Below are 14,352 nucleotides of genomic sequence, written 5' to 3' on the forward strand. Positions count from 1 at the left end.
TTTTGCATCGTTAATGACAGTCCGTCAGGTGGCGCGGACTTTCACCGCGATGGCCGATAGCGGTCGATAAGTCGGGATGGGGTCAATACCCTACGATGTACGTAGGTACTCGTCGCGGCTGAATGCAACGATACCGACTGCAAGTAGGTACCTACTTGACCAGCCACACTCGACACTATCAAACTGTCGTCGCGATGCTATTTTTGTCTTTATAACACGTGCAGAGGAGACATATTGTCGGCGGACAAAATTTAACATGACCATACCAATAGCCTGGCCTCTTAGATTATATAGATCGATCGATATAGATGATAGAGTCTCAAAAACGGGTCAACTTTTTGTCTGCTAATTGTCAAATATGCTGACTTGGGGGGAAAGGGATTGTTAGTAATGGAGACTAAAAATCCCATTGCTAGCAATATACCCAACCAGGTCGACCTCCTCGCGGTTCCCCCTGGAAACTATCATGGTTAATTCCTGGTGAATTCATCATGATGGGCTAACTGGCCTGTTTTCATTCTCGTCTATCACCCTTCACTGGTGCTCCGCCAGCGTATCCCGTTAGCGCAGACGGGGTTACCATACCATTTTCACCCATCAAAAAAAAAATGCGGACTTATTCTTTTATCTGTATTCTATATAGGTACTTCACACATAATATATCTGGACGTATCTATATTTAATTATTTAATAAAAAAAAATGAGCTTTTACGCATTCAAAAGATGCAAAAATTATAAAACAATATAAGTTATAAAGGAAACACTCATAACTATTTATCACGCAAAATTGTATGAAAATGTTGAGCCGCTTTTTTCGAAGCATTTGTATGGAGATACTCTACCTATATAATTTAAGCGTTGCCGTCATGCTAGGATACCCTGTGTGATCTGTAGCCACACCTATACTTCATATATTCTTTAAACTGATTGAATTTTACCAGAGGGAGACTTTGTACAAAAATCAATTGCTTGGGTACCTCTGTCCCATTCGTGTTTCAACCGTGAAGCAGTTGTGTTTGTATGGCTGTGTTTCGGTTTGAAGGGTGGGATATGGCGTGAATTTACAGGGTATAGAGGAATAACATCCGAGTCCTCAGGAATGGCAACGCATGGGGGGTATCATGGGCGAAACAGTATACGCTGTTATGTCCATGGTACTGCTCATGTCTATAGGCGACGATTACCACTTTCCATCAGATGAGCCGTCAGCTTGTTTGCCATTCTAAGTTGTATAAAAAAAATAATTAAAATACTCAAAACTGCATATATGTACATATAACAAGACAGTATTATGTGTTATATAAGTAATTGTACGTTTTAAAAGAGCCAAGTTATTTGCATAAAATCCATCACGTGCACCGGCCTCCAGCTGAGATAATAATTATATCTAAATGTCTCTGCAATAATAAATGAAGGATATGACATAATTTTTGTTTATTTGCTTTTTCACGTAACGATTATTATGTAATAAAAAAAACTACTTCCATCGTGAAGGCAGCGATATACAACGAGATATGTCGTAGATACTCTACCACGATTTGTTTTGTAGATACCCTACATTGTAAATAGTGCAGATTTATATTTATACACACACACACACACATATTCTCTTTATGGAGCAAAAAGGTGCTCCTTACAAAGCAATATAAGAGATACAGCAGCTTTATTCGTCACAAGATTAAAGTGGAATCAACACAGAAGCAAATCCTGGTGATTGCAAAAACAAATATAAAAATTAGTTCAAAGTAAATAAGTTTAAAATTAGGTAAGGATTCTGTTAAATATCCCACTGTTATATGTTCATTGTATACATACAAACATGTTTTCATCTACTATATATATATAGAGGTTTGTTTAGTTCACTTATTCAGATAAATAAACAGATAATAATACTGGCAACTGAGAAACGCATGCGTTGCCATGGTGACCGCAAATAACAGAAAAAGTTAATTCTCATTAAAAATATTTGTATAACAGGACATCCTTTTTTATTTATCACAAAATTAATTAAATAAACCGAGTAGTTCCTCAAGATCCTTATTCAGGATTAATCAGATTCAATATATATAATATATATATAAATATTCAATAATAATTACGTACACATATATGTACAAATTTACTTATTACACTGCGCTGTCTATTTATTTATAAAAGCAACATAACGTAAGTAATAGAATTTCTACAAAGTTCGTTGACTTAAATTGAGATTGAAGTTTGAATGTTGTCTGTTCTAAAAATAGACAGTCATTTGCATCTATAAAGAGTTGAAGATATTTATAAGCGGTGTAACGTGGTGATTCTGTTTAATAACGATAATTTTATACACTTTCTCTCGTTTTCAAACAACCAGGAAAGAGGTTGCGAAAGAATAATTAAAACGAAGCATCTGCAACGAAGCATTATAATAACTTAATTACTTGACCATATCTACTGTGTGAATTATAAATATTTATTATAAATAAAATGTGTAACTTGCAAATGGCCTTTCATTTTAGATATTCTAAACTATGATGTTATATAAGTAGATGAATATAAACAGTGAACATGTCGAGTTTATGAATGCAGATCGTTGTTTGATGCAAAGAATTGAACTTTTTTTTTTATACAACTTAGAACGGCCAACAAGCTGACGGCCCCACCTGATGGAAAGTGGTAACCGTCGCCTATAGACATGAGCAGTACCATGGCCATAACAGAGTACACTGTTTCGCCCATGATACTCCCCATGCGTTGCCATTCCTGAGGATTCAGGTGTTATTCCTCTGTACCCAGTAAATTCACGCTATATCCCACAAAATCCGTTGCGTAGTTTAAAAGATCTAAGCGTACAGACGGCGGGAAGCGACTTTGTATTACACTATGTATAGATAATTTATTTTAAAAGAAAAAAAAATCTAAAATAGTTGCCTAAAGATTCTTCGTGGTGCTAAAAATGCAAGTCATGTCAGAGAATGATCAGATAGGGCCCTAATGCTTTCACAACGTATAGATTAACAACTTACGCGTAATATGTGATACTAACAAAACTTTGTTCCAGTAACTGGAATAAATCGTCATCACTAAGTACATCGGTGTGTCTGCCGACGTGGAACCGGCTGAAACTAGTTCGGCTCTGCAAGGGCGTTCTATTTTCAGTTACTTCTTTTTTTTTTTTGCTCGTACGATGTGACGCAAAAATTTATTAGCGCGAGGAAAAAGTATAGATTAAAACGCTCACAGAATGCTTACCTACATTATAAACGTTCTTCTGTGTAGATTAAGAACTCTTTGCCAATAATATAACCTATTAGGTCCCCTAGAAAATATCTTGATTAAATCCTGGTTAATTCGTCACTATAATTTGTTAACCTGATTTCATACTTACGTATCATTGATCACAGGGAGGAAAGGGATTGTTAGCAATGGAGTTTGACAGCCCCATTGGTAGCAATATGCCTTATTAGGTCGACCTAACGTGGTTCTCCCTGGAAACCATCGAGAACATATTTTGTTGAATTCGTCACGATGGGCTAACTGACCTGCTTCATCCTCACCTATCATCCTTCATTGATGCCCCACCGGTGTATACCGATAACGCGGGTGAGGTTACCATTTCATTATCACCCATTAAAAAAAAATATCATAGATCACTATTAGCCCGCCATTGTAAACTAATATATTCTTTTTTTTAATGTGTATTTAACGGCTCTGGATACAAGTCCTGTTAAGCCTATAAATAATAAACACAAGCAGGATTACTATTACATTATATCCATAAAAAAAAATTAAAAGTCTCATAACTAGGAAGGAAGTATAGACGTAAGTGTAGCTGGTATTATATCGTCTGTGGTAGACGTGACCGAACCTCAATGACTTTAATTAATTACTTGCATTTATATGCAAATTAGATTTACTTATACAAAGAGTAATTAACGGGAACAGAATAACTAGACTCTACAAACTGTCAATAATATTCATTCTACAACTATGGTCAATTATCATTCACTTCCTCTTATTTGTTATTTGATCTATTTCCAATCGGTTAGACGCTGGGTTATAATTTTGTATTTATACTTATATATTGAATTAAATTGTCATATTCTTTGCCAAAACGACACAGGACTAAATAAAATAGAAGGAAAATATATATGATAAATCAAAATTATTGAGACTATAGTTATCGAATGGCATCCTAATTAAAATATATATTAATGTGATGACGTTATCGAATGTAATGTCATATTCCTATTTAATATTATTAGTGTCACATGTCAAATTAACGAGGCAATTATTGTCAACTGCTGAGTGGTTGCTAATTAACAATTATTGTTCATGATATTCTTTCATAACTCTAAAGAATTGGGGGGAAAAGGGATTGTTCGTAATGGAGACTAAGAATCCCATTGCTAGCAATATACCCAACCAGGTCGACCTCCTCGCGGTTCTCCCTGGAAACTATCATGATTCATTCCTGATGAATTCATCATGATGGGCTAACTGGCCTGTTTTCATCCTCATCGATCACCCTTCACTGGTGCTCCGCCAGCGTATCCCATTAGCGCAGGCGGGGTTACCACTCCATTTTCATTCAATAAAAAAAAACTCTAAAGAATTAGTACCTACTCAGAGCCGTAAAAACCGTTAATAAAAATATAATCAGACTAAGTTTCGTTCTTGTCTAAGAACAAGGAATTACACAAAATATAAAATGAAAATGACATCGAAAATAGAAAAAAAATGTGTATATAAATTTTTTGTTTATTTACATTACTAAATTATATATTCGACACAGTTTATGTAGAAAGTATGCAAGAAGGTTGTATCTGAATTTGATAGGGTTATACGGCCTATAACATTTTCTATACACTAGTCCGCTATGAATTGAGAAAAATAACAACTGATGGTGTATCTTTCGTACTCTTTTTACTAATTATATTTTCATAAGAGAAAAAGAGATAATCATATGATTTACAGTTTTTATTTTATCATTCCTATATAATTCCTTACTCTTATGTTTTGTTTCAAACAGGATAATTAAGGCGGGAAAAATTAAAGTTTCTTTTATAGTAATCTTAAGCCGCTCACATTGCATTTTGAAATTAAATACAACGTTCAAGGCAGTCTATTTTGCATTTAAATCTAGTATACAAATTAATCGCTATAAATTTATGTCTCTCAATGTTTTCTTTAACTTATTCTATTTCAGTTTCAAGCTTAGTAAATGAATTAGTTCGCATTGTTATCTCTCTTTATTAATATTTAAGTCCATGACACGAGCTCTAAACTCTTAAGGTAGGGCACTGAGAGGCAATGCCCTATCTTAAAGTGAAAAGCTCCAAGAAAATTAGACAGATTCACATTTACAAAGTCACTTAATTATGGCTTCTGCCCTACCAAAAAAGACCTCAAACATGGATCTAGCTACGGCCCTGTATATTTATTATATAATAATAAATAATATCAAACGTAAATCTACTCCGATACAAAGGTAACACCGGCATTAGAAAAAAACAAAGTATCCAAAACATATGAATTCTAAATAATAAGAACATACTCATATTTATCAAGATATAAAATTTTAGCGGAAAACAAAACCTCTATAAATATTATAATGAAGGCATTTATACGTAATTACTGTCCGTATGCTGGTAGTACGTATGATCGTGGACAGTCATCAGTCCATAATGATGCTGTCTCCTTGATCTTAGCTCAAATAAGTACGTCCGTAACATGCGTTGTTTATATTGATCAACTTTTAATTACTGCGTTGTAACCTCTTATTATTTGTATCTCATCGCTATAGGGCATAAAGTTCAGCTCGTCGCTTCTTTTACCTATCTATGGCAGCGCATGAAGAATAAACTCCATACTAAGCATATGCTGTGGTATATATATATATATAGGCATATAAATATAACAATTTTTTTATCCCACCATTCAAGGGTAAAAGAGATTGTCAGTAATGAGGTCAAATAGCCCCATTGCTAGCAATATACCCTCTCAGGTCGACCTCCACGCGGTTCCCCGTGGAAACCATCATGGTTAATTCTTGTCGAATTCATCATCATGGGCCGACTGACATGCATTCATTCTCACCTATCATCTTCCACTGGTGCCACGTCGGTGTACACTGATAGTGCGGGAGGGGTTACCATTCCATTTTCACCCATTTAGAAAAAAACGCACCATTCATTTATTAATCCCTTCTACCCAAAGTTTCGAATTAGCAATGAGGAGGTCCTGCTTAGGGTTAAGGAAAAACGACAAATTATTAGAACTATTGAGGACAGAAGGGGAAAAATGTTAGGACACTTGATACGACACGACGAACTTATGAACATTATAATAGAAGGTAAGATAGAAGGAAGAAGGGGGAGAGGGAGACCGAGACATAGTTACATCAGGCAGATCAAGGAAGGAGTTGGTGTCGTGTCGTATCAAGAGGTGAAGAGGCTCGCTGAAAATCGTAGTGAGTGGCAAGAGCTTCACCGACAAGAGCACAGCTCTTAAATGGATAGATAGATAGACCCAAAGTTTATCCGGATAAGATTTCTTAGCAATAAGACCGGCTCTTGTACTACACTATACATATTAAAAATTCTTCAACAAGCCCTGTAATATTAGCGCAATAAAGTGTTAAATAAATAAATATCGACTTACGGAATTATCTCAATATCATCGCGTTCAAAACAAGTACATAATCGTGATAAGTGCCCGGTAATTATGTATAATAAATAATAGCTTGTTCAGATGTAGGAAAACTAATGTATTTGACCACTTCTAGGTCCCGTTTAAAGATAAAACACGCATCAGTTTTTAAATTAGATCTTTACTGAACACGACTGTGAAAGTTGCATTCAATTTCATGCTGCAGTTTTTGTGTGATGCCAGAATAAACATGGACAGACAGACAGACAAAATCTCTAAATATTATTATTTTGGCTTCCATTGCTCTTATTAAGACCGTTCTTATAATTATTTTTTTCTTAAGGATATCCCATGTACAGACTTTATCTAGTTACAATTTTATAATATTAGTAAGATAAGACTGAAGACCATGTAAATTTGATGGTATTGCCCAGTTTTGTTTTTATATTTAATTGAATTTTGTAATAAATTTAATTTATTATATTAGTTACATTATGACATTTATATGCATGTAATCTGTAGTCAATGTCTGCTATAGGTATGCATATCAGCACGCTACACAAAAAAATGTTATTTAATTTATATATAATATGTATACTGTTGGAGTGCATAATTCGAAATAAATAAAATAAGATGAGACCCTAACATTTAAAAATATATATATATATATATCAGATAAAACTAAACTCTACCTTTAAAAAAAAAAATTAAAATCGTTACAGAAATGGCGAAGATATTATATGATATCATATACTATTGTAATAGTATTTATTGTATTATATTTTCTTTATAAATGCACCGCCTCCTTATTTTTTTTATTTATCCTAATGTTAACTGATAGAGAATACCTTTAGTTGTTACATTTCCCATAATTATGTACCCGCATTTATATATTTAAATTTTGAATAATTATTAAACAATTACAATCCTTTCAGTTGTTGTTTTTAAAATAGAATAATGTTTAGTTTTCACTGTACAAGCTCTAATTTATCAAAATTATTCAGCAGGCAGTAGCCATCTATGATTCAGCACCCATTACATGATAGGCTTACTGAAGCGACGGCATTAAATTGTCAAGGCCGTGTTTTACTGCCAAATTTATTACTTCCCGAAGCTTTATCTTAACACTGTAACTATATAACTAGTAAGTAGTAATCTTTACGAGATTCAGACTTGCAAAGTGTGGAACTTGATAATTTTTTACCGACATTAAAAAAATCAAGAAGGTTATCAATTTATCGTGTATGTTTAATTTATGACAGTACCCATCCATATAAACTGTCTGAACATGAAAAGTACTTTTTATTTATTTTAGTATTTGTACAAAGCGAACTTAATGCTATAGTTATTCTGTCCCAGTCAACCTTAGGGACGTGTTAAAATGTTCGAATGCAATATTAAACTGCTCACTTTTATACTGCTTGGTATAAAAGTAAACATAAACTTTTCTTTAAATGACAGTTTAGACGAAAATCTCTTAATGGTATCAAGGAGCGCGTTCCAGAGCCTTGAAAACTGTAAAACAAAATAGTCTGATACAAAATCAGTACGGTGAGAGAAGATAGAGACTTGCAAGTGTACTATAGGAATTTACGTTACGATCGTGAGAGTTTGAAAAAGATATAACATTTGGAAAAAATATGGCATCCACCCATTAATATCGAGCAAGCCTAATTGTTTATGACTTCAAAAAAAAATTCTATGTATATCTTCACGCTAGATTTCATACATTACGATATAAATAAAGAGAACTCTAATCAGCCTCTCTAAACAAAGTAAAAAAAAAGTATAAAAAATCTTTATTACTATATAATTGTGATTAGAACAGAGTTCGTCTCAAATATTTCGTCTACCAGAAGGAGACTGTTGCCTGCTTAAGTACCACTGTCCCATTCGTATTTCTGCCGTAAAGTAGTTAGCATGTTTCAGTTTAAAGAGTGGGATATGTCATTAAAATTACAAGGTACAGAGACACAACACCTGAGTCGTCAGAAATGGTAATGAATGAGCGGTATCATGGGTGACACAGTAAACTCTATAATTACCATGCTAAGTTGCATGAAAAAAAATCATCATAGCATATTTGTCTAGGACATAATACATGCATTGAAAGATAATAATTTGTCAAATAATTTAACATTTGTTGTTGCCAAGTACGTTTACATGGTCAATAACATATTGGAGACCGACGATATTAAATTTATCATCAATCCGAGCGGATTTATTGCATGGAATAAAATTATTTTATGATCTTTGGCTCCTTCAGCGTCGTGGACGGCCGCAGTTTACTTTCCGCGTCAGAGATGGTCATTAACACTAAGTACTTCAATATTCCCTTTGATTTTTGATTCAATATTTTATGCAACTTAGAATAGCAACCAAGCTGACGGTCCACTTGATGGAAAGTGGTAACCGTCGCCTATAGACATAAACAGTACCATGTACATAACAGAGTATGCTGTTAGCTTGTGATAAATTTTGTCACCCTTTGAAGTTCAAGACTCAACATTCGTGGTGATGTAGGCCCAATCTCATTATGAAGATATTATTGTATTTGACATAAAAATGGCAAAGCAATTAGTGTACTCAGGACCGCATTTAGCAACTTTTCTGCTCCGGGCATGAATCATATTCGCTGCCCTTTCTAACGCTCTCAATATTACCGCTCTACATTTGCCCTTGGTCCCCTAGATCGGGCCCTGAGCGAAAGTTGTCTAATCTCCAACTAATGTGAATTATGCAATTGTAATTAACGCAATGAGTCGGTAATTGTTAAAATAAAAAAAAAATATTATATGGACTTAGGCAATGTGTTACATAAGAAGGTAGTTTAAGATTAGTTTTTTTTTTTAAGGAAATATTATTTTGATGGCGTGCATGTGAGAGCGAGGTTGCGCCCCTGGATGGCATCTGTTATCGTAGATTTTAAACTGTAGGTATTTTTTTATATACTACTAAAGCGGCAAAAAAATATACAGCCCACCTAATGGTAAGCGATTACCGTAACCTATGAACGCCTGCAATACCAGGGGCATTACGCGCGCGTTGCCGACCTTGAAGAAACCTCTTTATATCTTTTCTAAAGATCCCCATACTGTAATCTCTTGGAAAAACCTCGGCAGGGACTCTGCAGGTATTAATATCACTTATCTGGACAAACAGTCTAATAATATCATCTCATATCATAAAAAAAATCACGTCTGAGCAGTAATCGAATATTAACTTAATTTTATCTAACTACCGAACTCCCATTACTTGCTTATTGTGTCAAATTATTATTGCTACATTAATTCTCAACAAAAGCATTCCATCTTGTGGATTAAAATAAAAAAAAAAAACACTCAATAAGATGTCATTGTTTTTTTTTTTAAACTTAGAATAGCAAATAAGAGACAAAGGTAACTATAGACGTATTATAAACTAATATGACCGTTTAAATACCCTACATATCCTTAAACGACAAGGGCGTAAGCAAGTTCGTTTAGGCCTTAAACGAGTTACAAATGCAGTAATTAATCAATGAAAATGAAAACAAAAATAATATGTAAAGTCGTGTATTACGAAGCTGTTTTGTTTATGCGGACTGTGATTGGTAGGGCGTTTATCTGTTTATGTATTCAGTCGCGTTCCATTTTACGATTGTAGTAGTTTTATAGCCGCTGACTATAAAACAGAGAGATTGCGATCTCAACGCCGCCGCCTCGTGAGCTCGCGGCCCGTGAGTCAAGCATTTCTGACCTAGAGAATCACAATTGATACCGGCCGCTTCCTTATTGGACGTTGCATCACACATCATCACAATTGTATAGATTGCTGTCAAGTTGTACGCGTTGAATTGATTTTCTACCGTACCCATCAATTAAGCTTACTGTTACAGAAGATATCTTCTTTTCATTTAAGAGTTTCCTCTTGTCTGTGCAACTAATTCATGCATCTTCTTCCATCCAGTCCTATCCCAGGCCATATCCTTTATCTCCCTATACGACATGACGCCTAGTGTTTCCTTTATCTGTCCCATGTAGTTATTCCTCGGTCTTCCTCTTCCTCTTTTGCCCTCTATTTGTCCTTCTGCGTTGTCCTGATTGCGTGGAAGAGATGGTTGGTGGATGGTTTTTAGCAACAAGGCTGCCCATTGTTTTCTATATATATATATATAGATATATATATCGGTTATAGGGTTCGATTGTTTCTGGCGCCCCTTCTGTGTGGCTGGCCTGAGATATCTGTTTGTCTTTATTTATTTATATATATATATATATATATATATATATATATACTTAATGCTAAAAGCATTCTCTCCCAGTCAACCATTGGGAAGAAGTGTCAGAATACTCGAATGCGATACTAGTAATTATTAATATACATATATACTAAAATTTACATATATAAACAAATAGATATGTATAAATAACAAGAATAACAAATAATAATTTAATTTTTTTTTTTTATTCTTAAATTATTTTATTATTTTTTACTGCTTACCTAATGAGGTACACACGCCTGTCATTTGAGAGTCATGATAATATGCAGACATGCTTTTATTATTTATATTACAATAAACCATAATTATACTTAATAAATAATAATATAAAACATATAGCCAACCGAAGGTTATATTTTATTATAATTATTATGAAAACACCTGTTCTATTCGACAATTTTATTTTTATATAAAATATATTGTATAATGTATGAACGAATTGTAGTGTTAATTAATTCTGAACAATATATAATTTGACGTGTGGTCCCGGCATAGAATGGGGTGTATGCCGGGACCACACGTCAACCTTCCCTTTCCATGGGTGTCGTATGAAGTCTTATTTTATGCAACATAGAATGGCAAACAAGCTGACGGCTCACTTGATGGTATCACCTAACCACCTGATCGCCTATAGACATGAATAGTACCGTGGACATAACAGAGTATACTGTTTCATTGTTTGTTCATGCGCATTCGAATGGCATTTCCTGAGAACTCAGGTGTTATGCCTCTGTACCCTGTAAATTCACTGCCATATCTCACCCTTCAAACCGAAACACAGCCATGCAAACACAATTACTTCACGATAGAAACACGAATGGGACAGAGGTATCCAAGCAATCGACTTTTGTACAAAGTCTCCCTCTGGTGTAATAGGTACACAAAACACGGTGTAACATAGATAAACATTTGAAAAAAAATGGTCGACCTTCACGTGGACTATAAAATTTGATGACTAATTTTTATTCTCTGTTTGTTGACAGGCATGAAAATGACTATATCCACAACGGCTACCATGACGGCCCGTGTCCACAGGAAAGTGATGAGGGCGCCGCATAAACGCGCGCACCCCGGCAAAACGGAGCACCCCGGCAAAATGGTGCACACAGGCAAAATGCACCATCCGGGCAAAATGCATCACCCGGGCAAGCTCGTTCACTCCGGCAAAATTGCACAATTAGGCAAATTCGGCAAACTGACCCACTACACACAGACACACCCGCTGCGACCGCCCGAGCCTTGCGAGAACAGTAATGACAGTGGACTGGGCCCAGACCCCATAAACAGGTAAGCAAATGCATGAACTTAACGGACATCCGTCATTGGGGGGACAGGGGTTGAGATCCAACAGACCCATTACTAGCAATGTACCCTACCAGGTCGACCTCCACGCAGTTCCCCCTGGAAACCATCGTGGTTAATTCCTGATGAATTCATCATGATGGGCTACCAGTCTCATTGCTACCAATATGTAGCAATGAGACTGGTAGGTAGTAGGTAGGTAGTATATCCTGTTTTTTTTAAAGAACGATAATGGAATGGTAACCCCGCTTGCGCTATCGGTATACACTGAAATGGCACCAGTGAGGGTGATAGGTGAGGATGAAGCAGGTCAGTTAGCCCACACTGACGAATCTAACGATAAATCAATCACGATGGTTTCCAGGGCGAACCTCGAGGAGGTCGACCTGATATTGCTAGCAATGGAGCTACTAATCCCCATTACAAACAATCCCTTCTCCCCCCAATATATTTATTTATTTACACTTTATTGCACCAAGTAGAAAGAGAAATAACAAATGCAGTAAATATTAATGAGAAGTGATTCAAAAGGCGGCCTTATCGCTAAGCAATCTCTTCCAGACGACCTTTGGGTAGAGGACATTGAGAAAAAGACAAAAAATACCCTGTTAGGTCAACCTCCCCATGGTCCCCTCCAGAAACCATCGTGTTGAATTTCACGTGTATTCATCACGATGGGCTAACTGACCTGCCTTTTCATTCTCACCTATCATCCCGCGCTGGTCCCCCGCCAGAGTATACCGTTAACACAGGCGGAGGGATTACCATTCCATTATGGGTGATTAAGAAAAAAATCTCTAATTACTTTTTAATATAACTTAAGTTTTTAATTTGTTCATTAATCATAAACCAATTTAACTTGTTCATCCGGGTTTAGACGTTTGTATTATACAAAAGGATCGTAATATTTATAAGATAACATTTTTTTTCCTTGATTATTAGAAAAAAAATTAACACAATGAATAACCATAATGGTTTTTCAAAGAATTCCAATATTAAAATAAAAAAAAAAACAAATATTATGTGTAACATTGTTAAATAATTTATTAATCATAAATCTAATCTAATAACACTAAAACAATGATTAGTTATGCCCTCATAATTTTCTGTTTTTTTTTTTTTTTTATACAACTTAGAATGGCAAACAAGCTGACGGCCCACCTGATGGAAAGTGGTAACCGTCGCCTATACACATGAGCAGTACTATGGACATAACAGAGTATACTGTTTCGCCCATGATACCCACCATGCGTTGCCATTCCTGAGGACACAGATGTTACTCCTCTGTACCCTGTAACCAAAATACGCTTTTTCATCCAATAGATTGTTATTTTTACTTTTACTTCACGCTTATTATTTTTTTTAAACGTAACTTGACGTATCTATATGTTTTTAAGTTTCATTAACCATTTTTTTCACATAATTTTTTTGATTGTAATCACTCTACAGCCTGTATATAATAGTTTATTAAATGTAATAAAATGAACACCGCAGAAAACTGCTGCAATTTTAACGCTTTACGCTTTACTGTTAAATAAAAATTGTTACATCTTGACAACCGAACAGATGGCTCAACTGATAAAAAGTGGTAACCGCCGTCAATAACATGGACAATTATTTATTTATCTTGTAATAATTTTTGCCTGTTACATACATACACATTCATATGCTCTTAATTTTAATCCTTAATGGCGTAATCAAAGCCATAATCTCGCTAATATTTATTTCTACAAAAAATATAATTACCAATTATGTTTATAATCGTCAGATTTGTGCTGTACAAATGTACTGATTAGGGGGGAAAGGGATTGTTAGTAATGGAGACAGAAACCCATTGCTAGCAATATACCCAACCAGGTCGACCTCCTCGCGGTTCTCCCTGGAAACTATCATGGTTAATTCCTGATGAATTCATCATGATGGGCTAACTGGCCTGTTTTCATTCTCATCTATCACCCTTCACTGGTGCTCCGCCAGCGTATCCCGTTAGCGCAGGTGGGGTTACCATACCATTTTCACCCATTAAAAAAAAAAAAATGTACTGATTCGTCTTCAAATCTGTAAAACTTGTATTTTTTTTTTATGGCTTTAATATCATTTTAATACGATTCAGCCGCATTTAAACCTTACAAAATTTGGATTTTCCAACAATACAAAAC

The 14,352-nt window shown here is 35.0% G+C and overlaps 1 protein-coding gene across 6 annotated transcripts in view; it reads left to right on the top strand.

Annotated features, from left to right (window-relative positions):
- The window catches only part of LOC113516749 (nuclear factor of activated T-cells 5), a 156,816-nt gene that overhangs the window by 120,286 nt on the left and 22,178 nt on the right, over positions 1–14,352 (top strand). For all 6 annotated transcript variants that reach the window (XM_031907765.2, XM_026901218.3, XM_031907767.2 and 3 more), the window contains exon 2: positions 11,875–12,178. In XM_031907765.2, the coding sequence (XP_031763625.2) occupies positions 11,875–12,178 (304 nt within the window). The remainder of the gene's footprint in view (positions 1–11,874; positions 12,179–14,352) is intronic.

This window comes from Galleria mellonella, unplaced genomic scaffold (assembly GCF_026898425.1).
Source record: "Galleria mellonella isolate WM207_F2 unplaced genomic scaffold, CSIRO_AGI_GalMel_v1 utg83, whole genome shotgun sequence".
Taxonomy (NCBI): domain Eukaryota; kingdom Metazoa; phylum Arthropoda; class Insecta; order Lepidoptera; family Pyralidae; genus Galleria; species Galleria mellonella.